Genomic DNA, 13,940 nt, shown 5'->3' on the forward strand with positions numbered 1-13,940 from the left:
CTCAGCACTCTATATCTCACCCCTCTTAACTTTTCATCTAATTTGTCTCATTGACTCTCCACTTGATTGTCTCAGTTCATCAGTACAGAAAGGTATTAAGCACTGTTGTCTATTAAATGTTCATTCTACTGCCATTAGCTCCTAATGTAATCCCATATCTTTTTAACTCTTACTCAATAAATGTACAGTAAAGCTGTCTACACTACTTACTCAGTCTACCTGTTCCCTCTCAGTTTGGCCATAGACATAAAATGTTAGTCATTTCCATTTATCTTCATATATTTTATACCTTTTTATTTCCTGTTTTTCTTCTATTTTTCTCGGCAAGTGATTCATATGCAGTTGTCAATTCCAATGTAAAGAGCGGTGTAAATTATAACAGTTTCTCTTTATTTCGAGATGTAATGTCTTATATTCAGAAAATCTCAAGATCAAGATGTGCACATAAAAGTGGAACAATTTCATGTAGCATGGCAGTGACAGAATACAAATTGCTGTCATGATTTGGTGGTTGTCAGTACCCGGTGCAGGATCTCAGTTTAGAAGCTGAATTTAAGTATCTCCCCAAGTAGTTTTTTCCATCACATTTCATCTCCTACAAGTGTGTGACAGTGTTATCTAGACGCCTTTTTGTTGTGTCACCTCTGAAAGCACCCCTTTCCAAGTGGTAAATGCTTGCAGATGGTTGAGGTGTCACCTCGCCAAGCAAGCCGTCTCCAAACGGCACCGTGTGACCGGGGCAGCAACACACCCATCTGTTTCTCTCACTAATAGAAGCTGCAGAGCACTTACACTGGCTGATAAACACAAGGCAGGACTGCCAGCTGAAATGAGCAGGTGATAACTTTAAGTACTGTTCTCAAGTCTTCGCTTTAGTAAAGAAAGTATATTTCCAAAACACGCTGCATGTAAACAACTTCATTCTATCAAGGGGAAAATCAATCAATTCCTTTCTAAGAAACCTTCTCAAAAGTGTTTCTAGTGTTTATTTATGAATCATGAAATGACTGCACGACTTCTGACTTTTGGAGAAAAAAAACATATTAGCTAGACATCATCATTACAGAGCTGCCTGTATACTTCTCACTAGGTCTTTATTTTTTGATAGAAAGACTTATTTCGCTGGATAATTACCTTCTATGGAGAGGAAAATATAATTTAATTCATGGATCATTAAACTGAATGCAACTGAGAAACCTAATATCGATTGTGACTGTAAGAATAAACCACATAAGTCTTCATTTAAGGATTGTAAAATATTGACTTTTTTATTGAAAATCACTACCAATTTTAAATCCAAGTATTCTGAGACTATTCATTTGTTTTTATATTTTGATGTTTTTAATAAATCTCATTTTCAGGTTTTGCATCTTGTTACATTTTCTTCATCCCTTTGTAGTTTGCCAATAATCGTCATTTCAGGCGGCTTTATTCTGTGTTTACTCAGAGACAAGCGAAACATTTCATTTAAAAGCCATATTTGTTTAGAAAGCTGTAGGAGGCTTATGCAACTAGCCCTAAAGAGAGGCTGACGTGATGTTGATCAATCGGCATTTCCTAGAATCTCAATAGATTTTGAAAGTGTAAAGTTTTAGTACAAACAATAGAGCCACACACACGCAGAAATATAAAATATAAAATTGAAATTTACTGCACTGTCACTTTCCCAGTCTTAAGTGTTAATCTGAAGACACCAGGAGGTCATGATTATGTGATGAAGAGATGTAGCTGACAGTGTTGAACTACACCACATTTTTAATGCAAATCCAGATGTCTTGCACACAGACACATCTGCTACCGTGACATGTTCCATCTGTCTCACCCTTGGCGGTGTAAGCTAGTGTTTCAAAATGGTATGGTTATACCCATGACAGCATTTTTAACAAAAAGGGTAAGAAGAGTTTTGCTTTTTAATCTCTACTGTCAGGAGACCTGGTCAGTGGTGGTTATCATCATCACCTCTACCTCAGCAGCTTGGCTTTTTACAACTCACCACCTCCTAATGAGGACTGCTGCTTTGCTTTATCTCTTTAGCCAGTTGTCTCCGCCTTGTCCTGTGGCTTGACAATGGCAGCATGGCCTTTAGCTAGAAAAGCTGCTTCCTTGTTCTGCTTTTTTAGCCGTGACACGTGCCCCTCCTCTCTCCCCTAGTGCCAGCCTTTGACGCAAATGTCAGCTAATTAAGGGTTACATGGTCGACCTTTCTCACCACCACCTGGGCCCCCGCGCATTCAACCCGCCAAAGCTGCCCAGAGCCGAGCTTCATGCTACAGGTTGTCTCCATGAGTGTGTTGCAGAAACACACCTGTGCACACACAGAGACACGCAAAACGCAGGTTGGCCCTTTGATATGCAAAATGCTGCTGGGCTCCGACAGCGCGTGGACTCAATTAGAGGAGACTCCTACTGTATATCACTGGGGATGCACAAAGAAATACCCAAACACTGCAGGTAGGGCTAGTTTAAAAATATATATATTTTTCACTTATTCATTCTCTGTTTCAAACAGCGGACAGGCAATAAAAATTAGTTTGGACAAGTCTTAATTGTTTGGTAGTTTTTAATGATGATCAGCCAAGTACAACTAATGATGTCTGACTCAAGGAGACCATAATGATTGTATGTTTTGCATGTTAATGAATACTATTAAATGCCCATTTTGTTAGCTTTTTATCTGCATTATGTTTATTTTGTTCTCAGTAACTTACTGAAATCCCCCGCTGGCCTGTTTACAATTTCAGTCATATTTTAAACACAATCTTGGAACTGCTTATGTATTAACAATAGGTACTTTTAAACGGTCTTCATTCATTAATGTTGATGTCAATTTTATGCATCATGAAAGGTGGGACAACTGAGAGGGGCTCTGAATGTTAAATATTATGTCAACAGTTCAAATCATCTTTAGAGCTGTGGGGTTACATTCCAGAGAAGCTAGAACAAAGAAAAGCAAAGAACATGCTGTGCCTTTCCAATACTGGCGGATGAAAACTTTTAAATACAAATCTTAGACAATATAATAAATATCAGTCTGACAGTCTCTAAAAGTGTATTTTTGTGGTGCAGGCATGTCTGTGTTAATATATCAGTGGGCAGTGGTGGAGACTAAATTGGTGGAATATGAAAATGACTGCTAGTGCATATGTTACAAGAAAAAATCTGAGTGGAAGAGACTGTGTTAGGTCATAAAAGAAAGAGAACCTCTCAAGGACAGATAAAGATCAGTGAAAATGAGAAGAAAGAAGAGAATAATTTAGCTTTGAATTAGAAATGAACAGCCAGGAGGGGTGTCACTGAGTTCTGAATTTTATGCCTTTATGACACTTTGTAACAATTTGGGAATCAACAGTATGTGTTGCTTTGAGCAAATATATTGTCTCTTTTATTTCACTTTTATGGTTCGGCTACAGAGCAGATTAATCAATATACTATCCCTAGTGCACACATTTTATGAGAAGATAGAAGGATTTAGAAAGGAGAGAATTGAAGAACAATCAACAAATGTGTCTTCATAACAAAAACAAAAAGATGTCCAGAAGAAGCTGGATGTAAAAAGGAAAGACCAAGCAGTAAATTAAACACGATATGGGCTAAGACAATTTCAAAAAAGAACGTGTAAATGTAAAGGAACAAGTAAGTAGTAACTGAAGTCTTAAAGCCAGAGCAAATACATATTTTTAGCTAGTTTTCTGCTTCTAAAAGAAAGATTAGGTTTCTAAAACAACTTCGAGTGAATGATTTGATCCGGATGCCATTTGGATTTTCTGTGTAAAAATCAAAAGAAAGAAGATAGAAGCAGACAAAACATCTGTTGAAAAACTGAGGAAAAAAAAAAAGGTGACGCAGAAGCTGTGCCCACAGTAAGAGCTTCAGACTACACCTGTTCCTCTTCTCATGTTTCTCATCCACTCCCACAGCTTAACCTGCTGTCCCATCTCTTTTGCCATTTGTTTTCCCCACCTGGTGAAGTAGTGTAGCAGGGTGCCATTTAATGGTTCGATCTACAGTATTATGTCATTATTGTGTTTTCCTGAAGTGAAATGACTCATCACAAAAATGAGTCAGCCTACTTGTACATTCACCTCCGGGAAGCTTTTGAATTTGATGATCTGAGCACGTCCTATAGTTCTTTCGGTATTACTTTGACACAGAAGAGGAGTTTTGTTTACTTCAGCAGTAAAAAAAAAGTGGTTTGTTAAGAAGAAGACGAACTAGGAAACTGATATGAGCAATGTATAACCTCACTGGAAGGACAGACAAAGATGAGGGTGCCACCTAGAGAAACTCAAGCGTCATCAGCGGTAAATGAGACATGAAGTACCACCCACAGGGTTTTAGTCACAGGTGGAATGAGGCAAGTGCTGGGCTGAAACAATATGTGCTGCTCATTATAGATTTTACAACAAGCCAAAATGAAGGATCTTCTCTAAAGCACATTTTCCATAGTGAATCTCAAGGCACCAAATGTGTGATGATCTGATGAGACTTGTGTTACTAATGCCGTCATTTCAGTCTGATACCACTGGCAGGATTTTCATAAATTTAGTCGCTGTGTTAAATAATTTCTCTGACTGTCTTATGGTGTCCCTACACATTTGCATACTTAAACAAATAAGCAGGCTGTTTGTCAGTTCATTGAAATTATCCAAAAAACAACTTATATGAATGTTTTATGATGTGCCATGTCATGTTTCTATTTAGGGAACTGAAACCTTGCATTTTCTACCTACTTTAACTAGTAGGGCTGGTTTACAATGTAATTATGTAAAGAATATAACCAATCTTTCACACCCACAGGCACAGCATTGTACTGTTACCTCATACTCAATAGTTTATAATCCATTTTGAGTCATGAGAAAAAGCTTTAAAGACCACACTGGGCTTCTTGGCATTGAATTACCATGGTTTAAGCGTGATACATATCAAGAACGCTTAGGTATTAAGGGTATTATTAACTAATGAGCCTGGCTTTTTCATATTCTCACTTTACATATTTGAACTGCTGTTGCCTTGAGACTCTGGCACTGACTCTACAAGCCATATTTGCGAATCCAAATACCGCCTGATCTCCAAACAATATGAATAAGAATTTCAAATATCTGCTTAGTAATGACAAATACAATCTGAGTCGGGTCTTACGTTCCACATAAAAAAACAAATATACTGAGAACCATACTAATACAACTGTACTGTTTGTGTTTTCCCTTTCAGAGACATCAAACCTGACAACATACTCTTGGATGAACATGGTAAGATCCCTTTTATAATTGTATTTTCAATTCATTCATTTGGAGATCAGGGTTTGAACTTAAAGACTGTGACAACGAGATTGGTTTGAGTTTTGGTCACCGTTGATATATGGTGATACAATTTGACTGACACACATAGAGACCAGACTTGCTTTCTAAATTCAAGAATGAACATCTCCTGACTAAGGATTTTATTGAACCTCTAACCCCTTGCATCACTTCTGCACACATCAAAAAGGAGATGCAATACTCAGAGGCAGGTTACACAGATAGGCTTTGCAGCATAAAAATACCTTATTCAATAGAATATTTGAAGAATTGCAACATTCGAAAGAAGTGAACTGTTTTTTCTGCCCACACTGCCAGTCTGCATTGGGTTGAAGCACTGTGACATTTACATGGTGTTCTTTCCCACTGAAAAATTGGATGAAATGAAACAGAGTGATGTACCGGGATGTGAGAAGGACGGCATGATATAAATGATGTCTGCTTCTCTGCTGTGAGTAAAAATCATGCTCTGAATGATTGATTAGGTCTCATCAGAGGCTTTCATGTCAGTTCTACTCTCAAACCAGTAGACAAATGCACATTAACACACATAAAATGACCAACAACGTTATGTTATGATCAACACAGGGATCCTAGTATGATGGTACAGTATGCACATGGCGGAAAAATATTTATGATCAATAAAGTGTTTTAAGCACTAAAGAAACTATCTTTATGGCTTTGCTTGGAAGGAGGACCTTCACACATTTCGAAGTCAAAGTCAACTTTATTGTCAATCTTTCAGTTAGTGTGTACAGACAGAGGGATGGATATACTGTTTCCCAAAAACCAGAAGATTAAAAAATGTAAATATATAAATATTAAAATATATATGTATATATTTCTTTATATATATATATACTGTATATATATTTCATTTTATATATATATATATATACATATACACATTTCTTGTTTAAACGCACTCTAAGCTGACTGCCTGGCAACCTCACAGGGACCAAAACACTCTAGGAAGTTGCCGACCATAGGAAATATCTGGCATACAGGGGTATGTATATTACATTGTTCACGGTCATATCGTAAAAATGGCTATATTCCAACTTTTTTACGTAGAAACGCCATACCGTGGCAAAACTGTTACCAGCTTAGTGAGCTTTATAGGTGCTGGTAGGTGGATTTGAAATATAAATGCCCCTGTGTTTCTGGTCATTTTTCAACGGTAGTTACGAGACTGGTGGTTAACCTTATCATGTAACTCTTTGCTAGAAAGCAGAAACCTTATTCCACAAAAAGGCCAACTGTTCCTGTACCTTACCAGGAACAGAATTAACCAAGTTCTTACATATGAAAAACCATTGCCTGATATTCATGATAATCAGTCGGGCTACGATGGATAAAAACACTCCTGGACCATCTGTTGTATTGCAAGTAGGTACTTTATTACTGCACTGGCACCAGGAAGCCGACTCCATCTAATAAAGTATAGTGTCAGCTTGACAGCACACTTCCAATAGCCCTGTTATACCCTCTCTGCCAAGATAAGATAGGTTCTAAGCCCTCTTTTCTCTTAAAAAACTGAATCCAGTCAGAACCAGATAGCAACAAATCTAAAAAATGAAGACATGCAAAGGTTTTCTGAACCTGTAACTGAGTGTATGGACCTTCACTGGAGTTGAAAGGTGGAAATGACCGCTTTCATTTACCGGATGGTTGAACAGTGACTCAGCAATTTATGTTTACATATACGGTATTTCATTAACTTTATAATGGACTCATTGAATCATGTCATGACCCTTGTCCATGCAATTAGGGTGTCAGATTAAAGAAGTAAAGTCCTATTGTAAACCTTAAATTAATTGTCCATCTGCTTTATACTGACATTAGAAGTGAAAGACCCTTTGAGAATTCACTTGAAAAGGTGCACATTAAACTAGAAGGATGTGCTACAGCACCTGAACAACAGCTGTGCTCTTCTGGCGTTGAAATGAAGAATTAAAGAGGTTTGTCAAAAGGCCTGAGAGACCTGAGTATTACAGAAAAGGTCTCAAATCTATATTTACAGAGAGTCTAGGTTGTGCTCCGCCCTTTCCTGAAAATGTTGCAACATGATCACGGTGTGTAGTACATCATTTATGAGCTGATGAAATTCTAATGCATATGCAATGTTGTGATATTTAGCATTCAGATATTTGATGTTAGAACTGTTTTGGCCTGACCTTGAAAGAACAACTCAAGACCAAAAGTTTTCAGAAATGTTTTACATACACACAAACACAGGCAAAGGCACTCACTAAAGTCCTGAGATCTTGGAGGTTACTGGGCAGCTGCTCAGGGGATACGTGGGATGGCAGCCCTGCTGTCGCTACAAACTGGAAGCAGACAAAAGTGAGACAGACGGACAGAGAGGAAGAGAGGGCTGAGATGTGAGACAGAGCGAGAAAAACAGGGAGGGCCACGAGGACATGACAAGAAAGAGGAAAGTGATGAGCAAACATTTCAGGAAAATACAGATTTGACAAAGGAAGGAGAACAGGGTAGACACAGAGAGAATGAGATATGAACGATAAAGAGGGAGAAGATGGAGAAAGGCAGCCTTGTCAGTCTCATCCTGATTTCCACAGACGCTCAGCTAAGCTTTCTCTCTCTCTCTCTCTCTCTCTCTCTCTCTCTCTCTCTCTCTCTCTCTCTCTCTCTCTCTCTCTCTCTCTCTCTCTCTCTCTCTCTCTCTATGTATGTGTGTGTGTGTGTCCTTGCAAACTCAACAAACTGATCTTTCCTCCTCGTGCATTCTACTCACACTCTGTTTTCCCATGCAGATATTTAGTTTACCTCACCATTTAAAAACAATGGGGGGAGGAAGGTGGAGGGAGGTTGCTTTTGCAAACCATGTCAATTTCGCAACCTGGAATTGATCCGTTCCTCTGGGAGCTGCTTTATGGAGACAAAAACAATTTACTCACGCAACGTTGCTTTGTTAAATGTTATAGCCCCACATTGCTGAGAGAAGCTCCAAGAGGGCCGTTGGCTAAGTTATCCACTGTGTGCCTGAATGCATGCTTTAAAAGCAAGCAGTACATTAAGTCGATATTGTAAGGAAAACCACAGCTCTGTCCTTCACTCTCTAACTGATAAACTGCAGTATGTTTGGCTCATACACACACATGGGAAAAGTATTAAATAAAGAGTATAGATTATTTTTAAAATCTGTAAAATCCTATTGGAAATTCATAGGAACAATTCATGCCTGCAGGCTATCATGGATCATGGTGTTGACAATGCATTGGAGAGTTCTGTGGCTTCATTAGTCCTGCTTCATGAAACATTTGTCCTGAGTGGTGGGGGTGTTTTGAGGCAGTGACAAGAGAATTAAAAATAGAAGAGACATGCAGTAGCATGACATAACCTAAGGATCAAACCCCCCACAGTTGTGTAGGTAATCCCAGTAAAACACATTAGATAACTCAGTCATCAGGGAACCTGCTGTGCCAGCCGTCACACATTTCAAATCTCACAGGCAGGGAACAGTTTGACTCGAGACAAGCAGGGGTTAATCTCATTTGCAGACTAAAGGTTTTAAATAATTTTGTTAATCTAAGAGAATAGTACCACTCTGACCTACATGTGTTATTTGACACATTTGAATTTGTTGCTTTCATTTAGAGCACATGCATAGTGAATGGTCTCCCTAAAAAGAGTGAAATAGAAGCTTACAATAAAAAAATACTAAAAAATAATGTAATTAAGGCTTAAAAATCATTAATATTAATGCAACATCAGATAATTCAGTCATATTCAGGCCCTCTAAAAAACCGCTTTGACCCAAAATAATATTTATATCCTAAACGGTAACAGGTACAAGACAAAAAAACAAAAACAGCAGAAGCAGCCTACATAGCCTTAACTTAAACATTTTATGTCACAAAGGCTGATAGTGGCAGCTAGTCGCAGAGTGAGAATGGGTTCTTTGAAATCAAAGAACTTTCCCTGTCATCCACTTTGATTCACTGACAATGGGTCCCACCAGTCAGGAAGCAATGTCTATACAGCCATTTACTGTAGCCGACAAGTATTCTGAGAACGCCACTGTGATGTTTTCCATAATGCAGATTTGAAAACTGTGTCATAGCTCATCTCTTAATCTCTCTCTTACTAATTCCATCCCCCTGACTCGCAATGTGTGTGGCCTGTTAGCTTACAACCATATCTGCCCCGTCTCTAAACAAACTACACTACAAATACACTTAACTCGAATTCTTACTATTGAAAAATGACCAATTAATTATTCAAGTGAAAACCCAGGAGTCTGAACGCCTCTATTGATCACCAGATGTCTCCTTACACCTGATTGGACCAAAGAGATTTGAATTGAGTCACACTTTGATAAAGAGCATTTTATTTTACTTTGTGATACTCCTGGCCCAGCAGTCTACATTTGTGATGATGGTTTCCGATTTCCTCCTGCTGGCGTGTAAAACTCCTGTCCTAAATATGTCTGCTGCAAATGCTTAGAAAAAAAAGGATGATAAGTATGCAACAGAGACAGGAGACATTATTGAATATGAAAACATAAAAGAAGCTCTTCTTTTACTCAAGCTTAACTTAGTCAGACGTTTCAGCCCTGCTGCACCTTTGTCACACATCAGGCTGCATTAACAAAGGTCCTTTTACATCATCAAAGCACCTCCCCTTCTCACTCTACAGCTACACCCATACAGTACAACACGGCACTTGAGTAAAGCATGTATTTCAAATAGTAAAGGAGAGGGGTAGAGAACCATGAGCATAAAGTAACAGGAATGAGATGTAGGGTGTATGGAGGGGAAACAAAAATGAAAACCTGAAGATACAGGAAGATAACAGAGAAAAGGGTGGAATATAAAAGACAAAAAGAAAAGGTCTGATAATGGAGAGTAATCGAACCACTGAATGAGGGAAAGGGAGAATAGATGCTTGTTGTATACTCCTCTTATCTGTAGATTGTGTGGCCAGCTTGTTTCTGCTTAAAAGTCACACATAGTTATTATTGTTTGTTTAAAACATTCTGCCTTTAAAAAAAAAAATGTGTACAGTATGGCTGTCAAGCCTATGTGTGTGCATCCATTTATCCGGACAATCACTCTGCGGCAAAAACTCAGTATGAAGCACACACACTCTCTCAAACACACACCCACACACACATACATTGAGCTCATTAATGTGTGCTCAGTGTGCATGGAGAAGACCATATTGCAGCACGGCGAGACACAGGTCAATGGTTTGACTTTGAAATCACAGAGGGTTTTTCGCTCAAACACTCTACCAGCTCAGTCACAATATAATCATACACACACACATTTGATTCCATAAATAAAGCTGCAGATTATTTGCATTTGATGCCCTTTGATGATATCAGTGTGAAAGCGTTATGATTGCAGGTGAGCATTAGGCAAAAGTATTATTTGTATAGATCAAGTTTTGATATGAAATGCCCATGATCCTGAAGTTTTGCATCTCTAACGCTCACATAGGCAGCCGGAAGTCTGGCTATGTGTGAACTGGGATTGAATTTAATTGCAGAGTAAAAAGCCTAAACGTTAAGGGCTTTATACTAATGTGTTCATAAAGCTGGATTTACACTAGTTAGCACGCCCTGTGTCGTTTTGAGGTAATATCCCCCTCTGTTCTACAGGGCACGTCCATCTGACAGACTTCAACATCGCAGCCATCGTAAAAGAAGACCTGAAAGCGACGTCCATTGCCGGGACCAAGCCATACATGGGTAAGAAAACACATTATTGAAACTCAGGACATCAAACAGAAGCTAAAGGAAACAGTTTGAAACGATGTACTTTGGCTTACAGAAATTTAGGAGCATAACAAGATAAACTCCACAGAGCATGCTTTAGTTTCCAATGACAACGAGGGGACTAACTGTGTTAAGCCCAGCTTCCTCTCACTGGAGAAAGCATCCTCTCTCTGTTTTGAGACGTTTCATTGTTCATTCATCACTTGTTGTGAAGAGATAAGGCCCAACACTAAGAAACAGAGATTCATGTGATGATTCTGTCTACAGTCATTAAAAAATAATGACCCTTGAATGATGGATTGACAGACACATAAGAAATACTTTTGAGCTTTAACAAGAAAAGTAGAAAAATGCTCCTTTTTAATGCAGTAATTTGGCATGATATATTTTTTCCGTTAAAAACCATGAAGCCAAGTTCACAGAGTTTGACTTTTGTCAATATTTGCTGCCCGAGTGCCAGGAACAAGACACAGCTAAAAATAAGTGGCTGGTTATTGACCAAAATGGTAGTACTTTGTTGTGAAGCACAAAGTGAAGGTTGAAAGCTCAGGGAGCTTCATGAATAAGTAATGCTTAGGAGGAATTTTATGTTACAATTATTAGCTTGGATAAAGATAGTATTGATACATTCCCCTATTGTGTGTGTCTTTCTTCTGTTCCCAAATAAGAAATATGCATCTTTGTTTGATTTGAATGCATGAGTTGGAAACCTTAGGTTAGTTTATACATTTTAGATGAAGTATATTGCCTTTAGAAACCAACATTTTCATCAACACTGCATCGCCCTCTTCATGATTCGTAAGTACAGAAGTGATGATGTGGATTCAGCTCCTCAGAGATCACATAGGAGCTTAACAGGATTTCAGGGGGAAATGAATGGCGAGACAGCACGTGTGGACGTGTGTGCGTGTGTATGTGTGTGTGTGTGCGTCTGTTGTTACAGTAAGAGTGTGCACATGATGGGAAATGACTTTATAAATACGTGTGATTTCAGGCAAATACTCTGTAGTGCAATAGATAATTTATGGGTACACTTGGAGGAAGAAAATCCTGACTCGTTCAGTATCTTCAGTAGATAAATTAAACTTTGTCCTCTTCAGCAAGGGAACAGAGCAAACCTGCCATGATGGCAGGGAAGAGGGTGTATGTGTGTGGGTTCCTGTGTATGTATGTTTCTCTCAGTTAAGATTTTTGACAGTGTAATACAGATAAAGAAAGAAGTGATGTGTGAGGAAAATTCATCTTGGCCATTTAGAACAAGATTACGGTTGAACCACCTTTTCCCTATAGTATATTATAATTGTCTCAGGAGGTGGAAAAACATAACTAGCCAATTTAAAGGTTTTGATAGCTCGTCAATCCCAGAAAAACTGGTCTCATCAATGATTCATAAAAAATAAATTATAATTCTACATGGCTCAGATAAGATACTGATTATCAATACCTGCCTGAGGCAAAAAGAGAGAAGTTTTTTTTATTTCAGATGTTTCATATTCTGTAACAGTTTGCGGTTTGCTGAACGTACAACTGGTTTTACATATTCTGTACAGCTCTTGTTATTCTGCTTAAAAAATCATGCCACTTATTATGTAAACAAGACAGCAACTTTACACATCAGTCTTGTGTATGAATAAACAACCAAATCGTTTTTTACATAAAAGATGATCTGACTGGGTTCGACCTGGTAACATCTCTGTAACACTTCCAACATCCAAATAACTCCCAAGCTATTATTTCAGCCTTAATCTGTGGCAATTGCATCTGATTATAAACCTGATGAGAAAATTCACGAGGGCATTCAGTGTGAGAAGAGGGAACGAGTGTCCAGTGCAGTAATGATGGTCATTAATTAAGACTTCTTCAACTGCAAAGCAGGTTTTAAAGTCCATCACAATTCTACTCTTTCTGCAACAGTTCTGCTACAGTATGCCTGAATACAGTTATTATGGAACATTTATGTAAGAAGGACTGTGTCTGAATTACTAAGAGACAGTACTTTAAAAGAGAGGTGTAGCCAGCTATGTTATGTATTCCATGTCTGAAAAGGGCTATAGTTAAAATGGACTGTCCTTGACTAAAGAGAAGGATCACAACACACACACCAAGAAATATATGTATCATCACATCACATACTTTCATTTAACGTTCTGGTAAATATTTTTTTCCATCAGCTCCTGAGCTGTTCCAAACCTTCGAGGGGTCCCACCCTGGCTACTCCTTCTCGGTTGACTGGTGGTCGCTGGGCATCACAGCGTATGAGCTACTAAGAGGACAGGTAACTAACGCCTTTTTTTTTTATATGGACGTCATCAACACTTCCACTGGAAATTCTCTGCAGAATGAGCAGCTGTATTCACACAAGGGCTCCATTGATTACACAGACTTAGTACTTGGAAGTTGGCTGGGTTACACCAGTTAAACGTCAGTGTTCAACTTATTTTTAAAATTTGCTTTCCCACATTCTGATAATGTCTAGATAATTTCAAGGTTGGAGTCTGTTAATGAAGGCAGCTTAAGAGACATACCCAGAGGCCCTGTTCTGATTTGGCTTGAACATGCATCCCTTTTGAAGAGATCACAAGCATTTTGTTCAAAGTAAAAGTGTGAATGCACCCAAGAGACCACATTTTGGGGTGGTCCAGGCAGCATATGGCCACATTCTCAAACGCAGGGTCTAAGTTAATGCGTCCTCGGGCCACAATAAAGGGGTGCCAACTCGCTGGTTTTGTCCATGACGTCGGTAGGGATAGATTATTTTGTCTGCTTCCTTATTTTAAAACAAAAGTATTTTGAAGCATAAAATACTAAGTAAGTCACACAAACCACAGAGATTGAATCTTGGGTTTCTTTACAAAATATACCCAAAAATCCAAACTTACTTAACAGATACCGTTGTC

General features: G+C 38.5%; 1 protein-coding gene across 2 annotated transcripts in view; it reads left to right on the forward strand.

Annotated features, from left to right (window-relative positions):
- Window positions 1-13,940, forward strand: part of stk32a (serine/threonine kinase 32A) — a 55,302-nt gene that overhangs the window by 26,730 nt on the left and 14,632 nt on the right. For both annotated transcript variants that reach the window (XM_063894543.1, XM_063894544.1), the window contains 3 exons: window positions 5,212-5,249; window positions 10,927-11,016; window positions 13,215-13,318. In XM_063894543.1, the coding sequence (XP_063750613.1) occupies window positions 5,212-5,249; window positions 10,927-11,016; window positions 13,215-13,318 (232 nt within the window). The remainder of the gene's footprint in view (window positions 1-5,211; window positions 5,250-10,926; window positions 11,017-13,214; window positions 13,319-13,940) is intronic.

Source organism: Eleginops maclovinus, chromosome 11 (assembly GCF_036324505.1).
Source record: "Eleginops maclovinus isolate JMC-PN-2008 ecotype Puerto Natales chromosome 11, JC_Emac_rtc_rv5, whole genome shotgun sequence".
NCBI classification, from domain to species: Eukaryota; Metazoa; Chordata; class Actinopteri; order Perciformes; family Eleginopidae; genus Eleginops; species Eleginops maclovinus.